The sequence below is a fragment of the Numida meleagris genome, chromosome 16 (assembly GCF_002078875.1).
Source record: "Numida meleagris isolate 19003 breed g44 Domestic line chromosome 16, NumMel1.0, whole genome shotgun sequence".
NCBI lineage: Eukaryota > Metazoa > Chordata > Aves > Galliformes > Numididae > Numida > Numida meleagris.
In genome coordinates, this window is record NC_034424.1 from 8752632 (window position 1) to 8769698 (window position 17067).

Below are 17067 nucleotides of genomic sequence, written 5' to 3' on the forward strand. Positions count from 1 at the left end.
CAAGTATTACAAATACAGCAAAAGCTAGGAAATAAAAATGCAAGCTTGGTTTCCCATGTGAAAAAAATTTCAGACCTTGAAATGTACCCAGCTTGTCATTTGAGTAGCAGGATTTCCCTCCAGTCCTGTGACAGGTGAGGACACTGGTACCAGTTCTGGTAGGTGCAGGGTTGTTTTTTTTTTGCGTGCCAGGACATATCACTGACTTCAAGCTCCTTTGCTCCCATTGCCACATAAACCTCATTCAAAGTAACCAAAAGGGCCAGTTAGAGGTAAATATGCTATGTTAGTCTAGCATTAAAAAAAAAAGCAGGTAGGTAGGGAGAAGTTGAAGTAAGAAAAACCTTTCCCATCATTGCTAAATTTTAGTTTATTTTACTGTCTTCAAGAAACCAATTCTTTACCAGCCTGAGTTTACTGTGTTTCTTAGTAAAAAGCATTGTGGCAAATGACCATATACTACCATCCTAGCAGCCTAATCACGATAGAAGCTACACAAACTCATTGTGCTTGTCCCAAGTAGCAGTGGTTTTAGCCTGCAGCAAGGGGGTGTGCGTGTGGGGGATTGCCTCGTGTATGCACATGGACTTAGACTGCACTGGGTATTTCACGGAGTTAACTGTATTAAGGGAGCTTAGTCCACAAGACAGTTAAACTTGTGGACAAATATTTTGCCAATGATTTGTAATGTCACTTAGATAAATATTGCTCAGAGATGCTGACATAGGCCCTTCGGTAGTCTTTGAATGGAGCACAGATTGGCTGTAAAAAGTAAGAAAACTACTTCAGTTTCAGTATGAAAGGGAACAGGCAATTAGAACAAGCAGTCCTTCCACAAGATCAGGCAAAGCATAGGCAAAAAAGCTACTCCAACCAAAAAAGAACCACAAGGTTATGGCATAGAAGTTTTGTTGTTGTCATGGTTTAAGAGCTTTAATCTCTTACATTTCTACTGTAAATCCTAAGCCGACTTGGACTGCCACATTTGGACTGGCACAAGAATTTCTGTATAATTTCTAATTTGTTAATTACTGGGCTGTACGTACCGTAAGCTGGCGCAGCTGTACTATACCCATACGGTGCTCCATAGCCTGCAATACAAACAGATGAGGGATGGGTTTCTTTTCCCCTGGTAACTGAAGACAGTTGGTATTTGCACACCAAAACATATGTACCCTTTCTGGTACATAGATTTTCCTCAACTTCCACAGTAAGGAAGGTAATGCTAGATGCCTTTGGCAGATGCCACGTCATTATCAGTGAAGTTCCTATGTGAATTCAGCATTTTCTGACACTTCGACAGCCAAAAGAAAGCTTCACAAAGAACATCTAGATGCAAGCAGAGAAGAGGAACCTTTTCCCAAAGAGCTAAGCATTACTGTGGAGTGAGACACAGAAACAGTGCATAACACTGATCTTGGTAACAACATCTCAATAATTAAGGCTTTACAAGTTGTGTCCCCCATTCACTCCATCTGGTGGGATCACTTGTCCATCACAAAAAGCAACAGATTTCTGAGAAGAGAATGAAGAGAAATATTTTGTGTCGGCCAAGGCCATTAAAAGCTTAACAACTGCAATGACTGGGAAATTAAACCTATTCCTGGAGTAATTCCATGCTGGCAAAGAACATGCCCCTGACAGGTTCAAGTGTCTCATAAATGACTCCTCAGGCAGAAAGACAGTTCCAAAACCAATGTTAACAGCCATTAAAAATGAATTACTGTTTTTTAATATTTATGATTACATCAACATACAGGAACAATGAAGACATCATGCTATTTTACAGTGCCAGGAAGCAGGTCTACCAAACAGCAGGGCTTTGCTATTAATATGTGTGAATGGCTGAAAGGTATAAATTAGAACTCATACCGTAATCTGAAAAGAAGGAGAAAGTGAATATTAAAATTTTCTTGCATTTCTGTAACACCTTGCACTGTGTGTCTGTCATACATGCTTGCAGCCTACTGGTTAAGCAAAGAAACCAACCATCCATAACTATTTTGGACCAGTCACTAGTAGCTGAGCACCTAACCTTTCAAGCTTAAACAGTTTTGCCTCTGATGGCTGCAAATCTGCCCTGAAGATTCAGCAGTAAGGTAACCTGATGAGTCATTCACTTGCTCAGCACAGTAAGTATGACACATAAATGTGAACCAGGAGGCCTCTAGATTTCAAAAGATCCATTGCTTATTGCTAACCAGAACAATACAGCCAGGATGATCATTAACATCAGCCGGAGTACGAATGGGCATTCTTTTATTAATTTATTTTTTAATCACCACAGAAGGTAATGTTAGATGCTGTGCCTGTATGCCCAATTCATATGGACAATTTCTGGGACTCTTAAGCCTGCCAGATTTATCCCTGCAAGAGGTTCTTTGGAGGGCCACTTATGATGCTAAAAGGTACATGATCCAAGAGGTTCCTTACTTAAGAAGAAAGTTCTGGGGATTATGCTGCGACAGTGAACTATGAAAAAAAAATGATAATAGAATGATAAAGCCAAGAAAGCTTTATCATTTGTGGGGATAGCTGTTTTCTCTTACTCAGTGCACATGGAGTTCCAAGTTGCAGACTTGTGACAGATCGGTACTGCCAGTTTTTGAACTCTGATTTATTTAAAGCCCCAAGAATTTCCTTCTGCTTTATCTCAGATGATTGAAGCTGAATAGGTGACCAACACATGGAATAGAACACACCAGCAGTCAGAATTAAAGTGTTAGCTATTAGTGCCATGCCTTACCTGGTGTTATGTATCCAGTAGCAGCAGCTGCACCGACAAATGCACCTCTTGTTAAAGCACCTCGTCCTCTACCTCGCACAGCCTGGACTGCTGCAGAAACAGCTGTATTGACAACTCCTTTAGTCTGCTCGGGTAATAATAATAGCAATTCAGAATGTTAAAATGTTGCTGGATACAAGGTCATCTGCATTAAATCAGTATCTTTCCTAAATCTCTTTAAGCATGCTTGATCATCCTTGCTTAAGGCAGAGTACAGAATGGAAAAGTAATGTCTAAAGAATGACTGACAGAAACTGAGTCCCTTCAGCGAGCAAGTTCTCCTAGTTCTGAGTCAGGATCGTGTTCTCCTTACTCAGTCCTTGCAGTCAGCACCATCAGGCTGTGTTTCATTTACTGGAGTTTTGGTTGTGTGGGCACAACCTACCCCAGTGGTTTCTGCAGCTCTCTTTAATGTGCCTCTCTGCTGTCTTTTCTTACAAACTGCCTCTCGCTGATCTACAAAAGGCCTTTGCTTTTCTCTTACCACCCTGAACCCGTGTATCTTCAGCAGGGCCAGGAGTTAATTGCGAAGACAAGTAACCATCTCATAGCAAGACTGGACTGCTTTAGACCAGCGTTTCCTTTTCCATTGTCAAAAGATCTCTGAGTTGCAGAAGCTGTTATTGCTCACTGCATCAGAGCAGAGCTCTGTGTTACTAGATGCTCCCCTGTCTGCCTTCTGGATACGAAGTAAAATCATGCATATCCAGTTAATTCAAAAAGAACTTATTGCTGTCATTACCTTCTGCAAAAAAAGAGAACACGTGAAACACAGCAAAAAATAAAAAAAAAACAAACGGTAAAAGAGTCAATTCAGCAAATGCCTGAATCATCTGTTACCACAGAGCTGTGGTAACAGACTGTACCAAAAAAGCAAGCAACAATTCTTACCTGAGGAAGAATTTTCTTTTTCTTGTTGTTTGCTGCATTAGGTCCAGAAAACAATTTCTCAAGTGCTGCTAACGCAGCACTTGCTTTTGCTACTTTCTTATTTGGGCCTGCACCTCTGAATTTCTGGCCATCTACTTCTACCTGAAAATGGAGATAAGAGTTTACGTCTGGTATTTACCCTTGGGAATACCATGCTATGCCTGCTGGTCAGCAATGAGACAGCTTCAGTTGTTAAAAAACAAAAACTCTGTTGCTTCTGAAACATAATAAAGAACACTTGTATTAAGTGATCACACGAATCATTGTTGTCACTGAATCAGGAACCTGGAAGCTACAACTGGAATTAAAAGAGGACCAATATATCTATTGGATACTGAATTTAACCAGTATGTTGTAATTTCTCAACGAATAAGTGATGCTGCTTGGAAATGGGATTTCAGAGTCAAATTTTGAGGCTCCCTCGTCTTTAACAATGCCTCATATATCAACATCTTTGCCTACACTATACTCACACTATTTATCTGAAGTGCTACCTCATATCTCTTCTAAAGCTGAGTGCTACTTCAAATATAGCAAAGTAGATGAAGACAAATTTAATCTGCCACAGTCATTTAAAATACTTCTGCTAAGATGACAATAGAAGATTCAAATTGTGAAGTTACCAAGCATGTTTGCAAAGCTTGCTATTCAGGTATTTTTGTTTTCCAGGCTGTGGATCTTACTTTTCTCCTACTCATGTCAAGATGTGATATGGTTTAGGGCTGTTGAAGTCCAGTTTTAATTCTCATCTTGTTTTCTTAAAGCACAAGACATTCCCTTCCCCAAGTCAGGGGAAACAATAAGAGATACAAAAAGCAAGACCAAAAGAAATCTAAACAGTAGCAGCAAGCAACTCCAAGAACTGAAGCACTGTTAGTAAAAGCACCTGCCAGCTCTACAATTTTGTTTTGCTCACCTCCATCACAAAGCGCTTGTCATGGCTTCCACCTGTCTCAGAGATGAGCTCATATTTCAGACCTCTTCTTTTTTCATTGAGCTCCATCACTGGGTTTTTGCCACTTGCTGTCAGTATAGGACCCTGAGTTCTTACCTAGAGAGACATTTATGGTGTTGCTTTAGAGCCTTATGCCTTCAAATCACAGACCAATATCTGCAGCACTATAGCATACAGTGTCAAGTGGTCATCCATTTGGCAGCATTACCACTTTATAAGGCCTCTGCAATAGCATGTTCCCAATACGCACGTCTCACTAGAATTTCCAGGAGTAGACCTGTATCAAAGGTAACACTGCCTTGATAACATGATGCACTAGAACAGCAGATAGAAAGCCCCTTCTCTGAAGAGTGATAGCAAGCTAGTGGTTTCAGAGCCTAGTCTAGTACCTACATGTCACCAAGCATCACACCAGCTGCACTTGGAATTTGAACCCCTAAGGTAACCAAGGCTGAAGCCATGGTGTCAAGTTCCTTGAAATCAAATGCTGATGCAGGGGACACTGGCCTTCACAACCCCGCACACTTCTCTGCTGCTTGATCTAATTACTTCCTGGCACTGCTGAGAGCTCTGACTGAAGAAGTCTCAGCACAGGTCACATGTTGAAACAAATACATGTAGAAGCACGGAAGGTTGGGCTGAGATGTGAGTGCACCAGCACACTGACCTGCATTATAGCGCACTCAGCTACAGGTACAAATGACCACTCAGTAGTAAAGAAAGACGGACTGAGAAAGAAGTTTCCAAAATCAGGTTCTAATTTTGGATGAGGATCAAGAGTCCTAGTGCTAGGAAGTTATTGTCTGCAGAACCATACCTTTTGGACAAACCTATTATAGAAGAGAAAATGCCAAATTTCCATTACTAAGGCCCAAAAGCAACAAACAAAACGATGCTGTCCTACTTCTAGGACCATATGTGAGCAAAGTAGGAAAGAATATCTATCAAAAAGAATTTATGATCTGAAGAGCACAATATGGCTACTCCACCTTAACTTCAGGAAAAGAAGCATAAAGATCAAGTGGTCAGTCCACAGCCTGTGGCAGGGCAGGTCTGAGACTGGAAACTCTTCAATTTCTCAACCACTGCTGTAATTTAATATATCATCCTCTTCCAGGACAGAAAAAAAGAAAAAAAAAAAAGAAAACCTGTACCTCTCCATCACTAAGACTTTTCTATGGACTACTCACCTCTAGGGTAGCAGAGGTGTCAGCTGTAGAATTTCCAGTATTATTGCTTGAGATTGAAGACATTGTTTCATTTTTACCTTCATTATCTGATTTTTCATCAGAACTGACACATTCAGCATCCGCATCAAAACCAGTTGGATAACCCATTGCTTGTAAAACCTACAACAAAAATACAGGTAATTAACTGTAAAATAGGTAATAGTACAGCAACAATTAAAAACAAAGATAAAAGGATGATCATGACAAGAAGAATGGCCACCAGACACTTAGTAAAGGCAGACTGCTTAGAAGATGTATTTTCTCCTGTGATGAAATGCAGAAAAGCAGAGCAGCAATAGGGAAAATAGTTCAGGTTTCCAGAAGTGAAATCAACACAAAGAGAAATTTTTGTCTTGAATACAGTATTTACTCATGAGCATTGTTCATCTCAAGATTTCCATGCAAAATAATACAGTAAAATTAGGAAGGTCATCCACTCCATGACACTGCTTAACAGTATGATAAGGAGATTGTTTTGTACACTTGCTCCTCCCTCTGTGTTTATATAAACAGATGACTGTGGGGCAAAAAAGATGAACAGTATCATGAGAATTAAAGCACTATACTTGTACAAGGTGGTACTTCTGGAGTTTCCTAGGAAAGTACAGATGAGAGCTGATGGCTGGGCACTCGGGCAGTATACAGAATCTATCTCTGAAGCTACAGGGCTGGTATCCCACCTTTCTTGCGTTGTTCATGAACACCTGAGTGCTTCTAAAATGGGTGTACAGGGATGTACAGAAAATTTAGGTTCTCTGAACCAAGATGTGAAGTGAGGTAATGTCCAACTAGCAGAGCAGTAAATTACTGCATCTGCACTAAGTTTTAGTGAAGGATGTCACAACTTCCTGGCTTACTCTATGCTGCTTACAGCAGCTGTATAGCAAATGACGTTTTACTCTGAGGTATTAATTAGTTCCTTTAAGAATATCCTCCACTAGCAAGGCCAGCCTCTCCTTTAGCCATTTAGGGAACCTAGTTGTAAAGTTACGAGACACAAGCTCAAAGAATCTGAAACCAACATGAACCTCTCCTGAAAATGCAGTCACAAGAAGAAAGTGCAAAAATCACTGTTTGAGTGCCGAATTCAAAGCTACAAGGGTGACTCCAGACTCAGCTCCCATACAGGTGCTGTACATCTAGCTGAATTTTCAGGGCTTCGAATTTTTAGAAAGGTCAGATCCTGAAACTGAAATGTTAAGAATAAGCTGCCTTGTAAGTATAGGAAAACAGGGCCTAGATTTGCTTCTGGGGGAGGGGTTTGTGTGTGTGGGGGTGCTGGTGGCAGAGGAAAGCTAGTCTCTGCCACACCATCCATTTGTCCTTGGCTTGAATCAGGGATGTTTTGAAATGCAGCCCAGGATCCGTGTGTGTAGATTGAGAATAGAGCTGGGTAGGTACCAGCAAAGATCTGTCAAACATAGAAGTTCAAGGGCAGAGCAGTTAGAGGTCCTCAGAGCAAGTCTTCTTTCCTCTCCCTACTCCCCCTCTTCTACTTCCCTGCAAACAATGGCAGGGAGCGAGGTAAAATAAAGGTATGAGGAAGAAAGTCAGGAAGGGCACACATGCAGAGAGTTGCCTTTCCTGAGGAACAACACATTCCGTCAGATACTTTTGGACACTTTGAACTTGAAAGCACAAAGGACAATGGGATTTTCAATACTGAAATCAAAAAGAAGCACAAAGTTGCCAGATGAAGCTTCTGAAAATGCATTTCTTCTTAAAAACACAAAGAATGAAGCACAGAATGACAGATGCGCTTGTTTTTACCATAATAGTAGTTTTATTAAGAGGTTCTCCTACAGACAAGTTGTGAAAGAAACTTCCCTTTCTTCCCAGAAACCCATCAGGCTTGATCTGCTTTAACATCTCAGCTATCCCCCTGTCATGCAATAAGGGTGCTCACATCAGGCATTCCAGTCTATTAATGCTTAATATACAAGAGCTCTGCCAATGTACAGTACCTACAAGAAGCAGCGGTCAGTTAACCAGCGACTGTTGCTTAGTCTCTTACTGAAAGACTGACTGGAGACCAATCGTTATGCATGGTGTTTACCACAGTGCACAAAGGTGTTATTCCAGTACTGAAGACAGGAAACAGCTCCTTATTTCAAGGAGTTCTACAACCCAGGAATGGAGAGAGATGGAGATGAAAGGGTGCAAAGAGGGAGCCACCAACATGCTGTTTTCTAATCAACAGGAGGAACGAGTAGAACAAAACTGACACATAGACACCCCTCCCCACGCTGATGCAGAACTTAAATACCACATTCAGTCCATGAGTTGACACGTAGGCCCATGGGAGGTTTTCCTTCCATGTTTCCACATTGTTCCTCTTCACTGTTCTAAAACCAGTGATGCTTTTTCATCCACTGCCCAACCATGTTCTGAGTACAGAGGTAGTAACTCAGCCACACACAGTTACTTATTACTGAATTTCACTAGCATTACTAGTTCTAACAACCGTATTTTGTGCTCTATGTTCCAAAAGCTGAGGTTAGCAGATTTAATTTAGGCTGCCTTACCTTCACTGCCACATGAAGCTTGGCTGTTTTCTTAGAAGGTCCTGATGCTTCATATGTCGTACCATCAACATCTACAGACATTGTGAAGACTGGGGCATGGACAGGACCAGACTGGGACAGCAGCTTATACTGAAGCCCTGGCCTGATTTGGTTCAGCCTCATCAGAGCATTCATGAGATCTATTGCTTTACTATCTAGTACTGAGTAGGGGGAGAAGAAAGGTAGGAGGAAGATTAACAAAACAGGATGAAAAGAGAAACGAAACAGTTTGTATCAGTTTGCATTTAAGTGCGTTCTGTCTGAATAAAGGAGCAAAACAACCTCCTAGTCTCTCAGAGATTAAGGGTAGTCATAACACTTAAGTCTCGAATAAGCTGTCTCACATTTGGGTAACTGTAATTATCCATATTTTAAAATTAATAGAACTCTTGCAGCTATCTGTATTCTCCCTGGCCTCTATAAAAGAAGTTTGATGCGATGAACCAGACACAGAACTGGCACCAATGGTAGCACAATCAAAATAACCTCTAGAATTGACTGGATCACAGAAGTTCTGAGAGATTTTTAGTCTGTGCGTAAAATCAATGTCAGTGGTTTGTAGATGAAGCATTTTATGTTTTTCTTGTGTGAGATATTGAGAGACCAGTAGCTACCTCAAGAAGGGAAGAGTGCAACAAGGCATATCTTCACACTGCAGCATTACTGGGGAAAAATCAGTACAGGGAAGTCATCACTAAAATACTGTAATCGCTTAGGAAACTTAAATTTTTCCATGACCTGACAGGTTACACCATTTAAAACACAAATCACTGAGTTATTGATACATGCCAGGAGACTTTCAGATGCACCATGAGAAATGTATGACATTCTCAGTGCTGGACAATAGTGACACAGTTTTTTGTTCCGTAGACCTTATCACTTGCTATTCCACACCAACACAGAGAAGCTCTTAAACCAGTCTCTACGGTGCAGTGTATCTTTGAAAACAGAATGGAGAAGTGTTGCACTTACTTTTCCTCAGATTACGCTTCATCTTTTTATTTGGATCTTTATCATCCCCTACACCATCTTCAAATGGTCTCTTGAGAGCAGATGAGCCTGTACCTAGGGTATAAATTCCCTTGTAATATGAATGCAATATTAGAAAAACAAAATTCCGTAACAAGAATCACAGTAGTCCCATACTGTTCTTTCCATGTTTATAACTATGAAAAAAGCCCTCAGCCTTCAATCAAAGCTTTTTTATTTGTTCATGTGAGCCGTTAGTAACTTATTATTCATTGTACTAAGCCATGGAAGATGTCTATTTCCAATATTATATGTCATGCAAGTAATGAAATTCTTGTTACGAACATTCATTATATGCTTTTTCACCAGTCTAAATTCTCCCCCAGCATAAGAATCATAAATACTATTTATCTTTAGATCCCAAAATGACTTCGTGCTTAAAGAAAATCATCTGTACCCTAGCTGTGCTGCTACTACTCTGCTGGTACTTCTGGAGTAAAGAACTTCCACACTTCCTCTTAACAACAAAATAGTTACATAAAAGACAAAAAACAAACAAAAATTTAACACAAAGAAAAGCTTTCACCTTACATTCACAGTGTGTAACTCAGGAATTTCATTCATTCCACATTAATTCCTAGTTTACTTCCAAATTAGGAACTTTTGGAGCAAACCATACCTACCTTCTTTGTCAGCTACTGACCAGGAATATTTCTGAAATGACTTATTTGATGGGAGGGGATCCATTTCCAAAACCTTATAAATCTGACCAAAGGCTGATAATCTGAGAGCATGCTATAAAGTGACAGTAAAAATAAAAGTTACATCACAGCGCTGTTTTTTTCCACAGTTGTCTACATTTCTAACTAGGTTTGTAAACAGTCATTTCCTCTGTGTGGAATGACAGCTATAGAAAAATGTTTATAAAAATCTGAAACTCTTTTTCTGTAATACAAAGTGCAGGCCACATTAAGGGAGCCTGCTCTAGGACTCTGGGCTGTGAGCACTTGAGATAGGATGCAGATGGTGCACACACATTGGGGTGCTTAAGGATTTATTTAATCTTTATTAAACTCTTGCACTCATAATATATCATTTCATCTTTCCAGAGCAGGGCACTAGAAGAACCATCAGGATGGCTTTTAAAACATGCCACCCTGTCAGAGAATAAAATGAATTAATTAGTTGAAATCTTCAGTATTAGAGCATCTGGCTCTTCAGTATGAGTTCTGTACCTGAGCACTGTGTGTAATGGCTTCTTTTTGCTGAACTGTCATATAAGACAAAGCATCTGTTGGCTCCCGTTCACAGGGGTCATGCAGACCAGGGCCTCCTGGGGAGGAACAAGATAAAAAGGTATTATTGGGAGTAAACATGGAACAACATGAAAACAGGGACTAATGGACATTGCAAGCACTAGTCTCCATCTTCGGCAGAGTAGGAAGTGCTCCTTTTCCAATAAGGGATTCAAATATCATAGAAAGCAAGCTAACCCTTGAAGCAGGAGGCCACAGTACTAATCTTTGTAAACAATGCATACATGCAACAGTGTAAACTAAAAGTGGGAGGTTTAATAACAATAATTATTTGGGTAGACATGCTGATTTCAGTAAAACAATAGAAAGCAGCTAGTCGTTAGGTCAGTATTTATACGTAACCCCTTAATGAGATAAAAGTTTATTTATAAGCCAACCTAGCATTTCCCTAGAGGTGTTCACAGCCAGTTTGGATGGGGGCCTGGGCAACCTGATCTAGTGCCTGATTCCGTGTTTGGCAACCCTGCCCACAGCAGGGGGTTGGAACCTGATGATCTTTGAGGTCCTTCCCAACCCAAGTCATTCTGAGATTCCCCATGAACTCCTAACTGCATTGGTAGTACTTCATTCAAACAGTTATGACCATGCAACCTTGTTTTTGTCTTTTAATTTTAAACAATAAGTCATTCATTTAGTTCCACAGCAGGCAGGGAGCATGAGGTAGGCGTTTTTCATCTAATCATACAGCAAGCAGCAGCACGCTGTTAGATGGATGCAGGCAGCCTGATAAGTCTTGTATTCCTGAAGTTAATCCAGCCCCTTACCAGGAAGCAGAATTCCAGATGCCAAGCACTCCATCACTCGTCGTAATGCTTCCCCAGCGCCCAGAGGTCTATTACAAGTACCTATAGATTTTTCACATATAAGCTCGAGTGGCTAGAAGACATTAAATTATGATTAGTATGGACACAACGGTAACTGTAACTGCAGTTAAAAATGGAGAGGTAGAGGGGAAGAACATTCACATCAGCCTACTCCAGTTTTAATCTACTACAGGCCTAAATGTAGATACTGCCATTCCAGAGGACAGTTCACAGCATGTGTATTTTTCCTCTGCTCTGAGTGAGTTACCTTCTGAGGAAACGAATGCACTCCATTAACTGCACAGGAAAAGTCTGAAAGGATGAGCCTTTTACAGCCAAATCATGAATATTCTCCTCTTGTCTAAGGGCTATCCAAGGGGTTGGACTTTATGACCTCTAGAAGTCCCTTCCAATCCCTACAATTCTTTGATTCTGTGATATCAGTTCTACGTGAGAGAAAACACTGCCTTCTGTGACCTCTGAAGTGTTCCCTTATGGATGTGCAGAGCACTTAGCCCTCTCCAAACCTGCTAACGTGGAATGATAACGTGCTCTGATAGGACCACCACTGCCACTGTAGCAGGAGACTCTGAATAGCTGAAGTTGGAGGTAACAAGGGGAATTCTATTGCAAATCCATAAGGGTGCGAAAGTCCTCTCACTGCCATTCCTCTTTCCATGGGATTGGCACACCTAGTAGACTGAACAAATGTTCATGTTCTCTTTCCTTCCTGTAAGCGCATTCCTACGCAGGCAGCAGTTAGTGGAAAGTTCAGAGAGTTGGGAGAGATGTTAAAGGGAGACACATCATACAGTGCAGTGTTTCCCTCAGGTCAGACATCGCCACAATCCTTAAAAAAGTCTGAGATCTGAGCAGGTTGCCTTCAACTCTTTCTGTACTTACCCATCCTTTCAGTGGTGCCCATGTGGGGACTCTGTTGCACAAATCCCGCAGAATACGAAGCACAATTACACATGATTTTAGTCCATTTGCCCTGGCCTAAAACAAACAAAATGGTTCCAATATACCTGCAAAAAACCTTGCCTTCACTTTTGCTTTTCTTTTTAAGTGCACAGAATCCTGGGATAGGCTTTTTTTTTTAGAAAAACGGTAACTACTTAATACTTAATCAGACTCATGCAAAATAAGAACAGTTCTATAAAGTAAAATATTCCAATTTATAGAGAGACAAGGAAAAGGAAGCAAAATGTCAAGATTGCTTTCGTAGTCTCACAACAACTCTAGACCAGTTGGCTGTGTACCTGTCATGCCTGCCCTTATACAGTACAGCACTGAATTCGGAATTATAGACCTTTGCTCTACTAGGGACTAATCAGAAGTTAAAGAGGCATTAAAATTAAATATCTCAAATTAAACCTCGTAAGGCTACAGTAACAACAAGGTAAGAACAAATAGCCAACCTGAAACCATTTGGCGTGCCGCAGAGACGCCAAGGCCTCCAGGCATTTCTGCCTGTCCAATAAGTCCGGAGGATCTTTCATCGCAACACTGTCTACTGGTAAAAATGGGATAAAAAGAGACAGATACAATTTGACCAAGGGGTTTCTGTCACAATACAAAAAGAGCGGCAGCATCTCAAAGAGGTAATAAGACTCCCAGAATTTAAGTGCACTGTTATTTAATTTAAACAAGCCATTAAAAGTAGTAAATGTGCACGTGTGCAACAGAAGCAAAAGCATTCGCTCCTTATAAAATAATAGTAATAATAAAGATGGCCACTGCTATAGACAATCTGGGATCTTATTAAAAATGTAGAACACATTTCAGGGCAGAAAATAGCTATATAGCACTTTTTTTTGGTGGTTCTTTCCCTTCTTTGTGACTTCTGAGTGCACAAAAATGGCACAGAATTTCAGACAAGCTTCTTTTGACAAGGGGAAGATTTTCTTGAGGGGGGCAGAATATAAAAATTACAGTAGGTACAAAGTACTCTGAAGTTATTCCCACGCAAGTGTTGAGAATTTAAAAAAACACTGAATTTATTTGAAATATTTTTCATTGAACATTATTTGCCAATGTAATTCAATGAAAGAAATATGTAAGAAATGCTAATGAGAAATTTGTACAGTTTGATTAATCTTTCATATAACCAGAACACATGAAAGAAAGAAGTTTGGTAAATTACAGATTGTTAACATATTGAGAAATAGTCCCCACTTGTAAAAATCTTCACTCTCAACAGCAACCAAAAACAGACAGATGAAATTCAAAGAAGGATTTTACAGACAAGACATCTTCTGTTGAGCTTTACACTTTTCTCTCCTTTCTCTTTTTTAATCCATCATGCAACAAACTGCTCTTAGCAGTCACATCCTATAATAAGGAATATTGTAACAGCCCTTTCTTCCCTGATTTTTATTTTTTCTTAAAAGGAGCAATTAGCATCCAGACTTTCTGGAAACTGTACAAATGACAGATGGTACATATCTGAGCGGATATAGATTCAGATTTTCTCTGACATGAGAGCATCATAGTGGAAGAAGAATGAATTCATGGCTCAACTGTAACCTTGAACATGTTGTCTTCCCGTGAATCCACAACTGTTCTTCATTTCAAACCAAGTATTTTGGAAAAACTAAAACAACCTTTTCATTGTTCCTAATGGGCAGCTCTACAGGTTGCAAGAGAGATTATGAATGTCTGGATGAAATACAACATCCAGTCCAAAAATCTATGCTGGATTCAGTATCCAGAAAGACTTCTAAAATATCAGGATGTTAGGAGAAAAAGTACAGTCAGTTTGTACATTGAAATGTTACTAATCAATTCTGAGTACTTTTCCATAGGTTACTTTCAGTGGTATTGTTTGCAAGTGTAATGGCACCTTTAATGTTAAGCTGATCACCTCCTGTGCCACCAATGGGAAGGTTACTCTGGTAAAAGCACATTATGTTACAGAGGATAAAAGAGCCCAAAGCCAAAAAAAAAAAAAAGTGTAAAACTGAACAGAATGGGGTATCTTGTCTGATAGTTCATAGCTGCATTTTGCACCTGCTGGTTCTGCTGTCAGCAGAAGACTTAAGTGCTATAAGCTTATTTTCTGACCCTGATGAACTTCACAGCAGATATTTGCATTGTTTCTTATTGCCCTCAACCACACCATTACAATATTGATATTAATCACTCCTCTTGCGTGTTCTCCAAATAAAAGCTGCAGTCTCAAGGTACTTGATTGCTGTGAGAACAAAAGGTCACTTAGGAACACAAAGCTTGCTTCTAAATTTTGCAGTTTCGTGTATTTCAGGAGTAGCTTTATGGCACAGTTACTAAATATACATCTGTGTAGTTGCATAAAAAGATCCTTTATTTTGGACAATAAAAACATCTGCTTAAAGCTCACATATTTTATAAAACAGCTACTATGAATGATCAGAATCTTATTTTAAAACGTTAGAAATAGCAAAGATGACTGACTGCAAAATCATTAGTTTTCATGAAGATACATTTCGTTGCCAAACTAGCGTATTGCACGAGACTGCTAAAGCACGTTGCAGCTAGTGACAAAGTAAGTTTGTTTGCCTTTAAACTATCAGGTCATAGACAGAACATGTCATCAGTCATTCAGGTGAATGAAAAGGCTTTTCCATTCTTCTAAGATTTGTTTTCAGCAAACTGAAATCTTACTTCTCCAGTAGGAGTAAGACTATTTCCAAAGGTCTATATTAGAAATACCTTGGAGAATTTTGCCAATTACAATTTCAGTAGTAGTGTTCTGAGCACTTTTTGCAGATGCTGCAGTCAGCCAACTTCTGGTGCAAGATTCTATTAAACAGAAGGATGAAGAGAACAGGCAGTGAAGAGGGTGAGCAGCTTGTAGCAGACTGCCTTTCAACATCCTCAGTAGAATGGCATGTTTCTTCATGCTCTGCCAGTCAGGAAAGTGAGACCCAATCAAAATTTTCAAGTGTGGTTGCAAAGCTTTCTTTTTTTTTTTTCCTTGTGGTTTTTTTTGTTTGGCAATGATACAAGGAGTTAAGTAACAAGTAGTTAATAATAAAGCCCTGACATCAGCTCACGCTCTGCAGCATAGAACCAATCTTCAGTAAATCTCTCCCCACTCGCTGTATTTACTCTCTACTTACAGCGGCAGACAACTTCATTCATTCAAGTCAGCCACACAAGGAGTGCTGTCTTCTCCACAGAGGCAAGGTTCCTCTGTTCTGGAGCGTCTGTCTGCCAGCAGAGGCAGGCTGTTTATGCAGTAGGGGCTCAATTATGGAGCAGGGCTGATTCCAGTATCACTTCGGTAACTGAACTGGTTTATTGTAATAATAGGCTTGTGTAACTATTGCTCAGTAGCAAAAACCGATTTGCAAGGTACAGCATTCTGGTCTGGAGAGCTCAATTTATATTTGATGTTATGACTGAAAAAAAGTTTCCATTTGATCTGAAGCAAAATGCAAGCATTTAGATGCTTATCTTCGTAACATGAGAAAGCAGAGCTTTATGGGTAGCCATTTGAGAAACACTGAAATGCACGCGCGCACACATACACACGGTAGTCCACTATTTATTTTTGCTAACAAGCAGCAAAAACAAATAGGGCAAACACCACAGTTTAAACATGAACACTTTTCCAAAGAGGTGGGGACTGAGGAGGAATCCAGAAATGTTTTTGATACATTCTGACATCAGGGCATGAAGGTACACACAGCATTCCTACAGAACAGATGGGAGCACTGAGAAGGAGGCCCATTGCCCTAACCTCACTGATTTGGTTAGAGGAGGATTAGTGGCTCACCACCGAACAGTGAAACCTTGGTCAGTTTCGTGCGGCCTCTGCACCCTGGGGGCGGCTCACAGGACACCTGGACGCGAGCAGCCTGTCTCACACTACAGATGAAAGGCAAACTGACAAGCGTGGAATTCCTTCATCCAAAAGAAGGTATGGAATAAACTTGGAACAGTTTTTAAAATCGCACAAAGTTAGCATTAAGCTTGGTTGCCATTTTTTCCAGGAGTATTGAAAAAATATGGCAGTATTTTCTTTGGAGATAAAGGTATTTCTAGCTGAAAAATTCTCTGAATATTTTCCCTTGGTGAAAGGGGCTTAAAGAATTGCAAATATTATGAAAAAAACATGAATTTATATATTTACCACTTAAAAATTTAATTTACATATCAGTATCTGTTTACTCCTTTATAAAGACAGACAGTAAATTTGCTTCACTTGGGATGAATCAGTGTCAAAGAACCTGCACTTTAAATGAGATCCATTTACCCTAACTATTCTTATCAGCGTTACAGAAATAATAGTGTAACACTGCTCCAGAGGCAGTAACACAGTTCTAAGTTTTGAGAAATATTTGAAGACAGTGAAAACAAAATATTTAAAATATAGGAAAGTATTAAAATTCAAATCCTCATTCGTTTTAAGATGAATTCAGGAGTCCTAAGAGTTCACTGCCACAATGGCATCCCTTTTTTTGCAAGAACATACTGGGATGGAAGTCTTTACAGAAAACTATCACCTTGTGGGCATATTACAAGTGCTT

General features: G+C 39.9%; 1 protein-coding gene and 1 long non-coding RNA gene across 9 annotated transcripts in view; one reads left to right on the forward strand and one right to left on the reverse strand.

Moving 5' to 3' along the window:
- LOC110406827 overlaps nt 1-17067 on the forward strand; it is a 44135-nt gene that overhangs the window by 23669 nt on the left and 3399 nt on the right. The gene's annotated exons all lie outside the window — the stretch shown is intronic.
- Nucleotides 1-17067, reverse strand: part of STRBP (spermatid perinuclear RNA binding protein) — a 62969-nt gene that overhangs the window by 14206 nt on the left and 31696 nt on the right. For 7 of the 8 annotated variants that reach the window (XM_021413784.1, XM_021413782.1, XM_021413779.1 and 4 more), the window contains 12 exons: nt 12973-13067; nt 12455-12550; nt 11513-11624; nt 10668-10765; nt 10116-10227; nt 9436-9528; nt 8425-8624; nt 5861-6019; nt 4632-4766; nt 3677-3817; nt 2747-2870; nt 1047-1091 (listed from right to left, as the gene is read on the reverse strand). In XM_021413784.1, coding sequence (XP_021269459.1) covers nt 1047-1091; nt 2747-2870; nt 3677-3817; nt 4632-4766; nt 5861-6019; nt 8425-8624; nt 9436-9528; nt 10116-10227; nt 10668-10765; nt 11513-11624; nt 12455-12550; nt 12973-13067 — 1410 coding nt within the window. The remainder of the gene's footprint in view (nt 1-1046; nt 1092-2746; nt 2871-3676; nt 3818-4631; nt 4767-5860; nt 6020-8424; nt 8625-9435; nt 9529-10115; nt 10228-10667; nt 10766-11512; nt 11625-12454; nt 12551-12972; nt 13068-17067) is intronic. The other variant, XM_021413781.1, reaches the window with a different exon arrangement.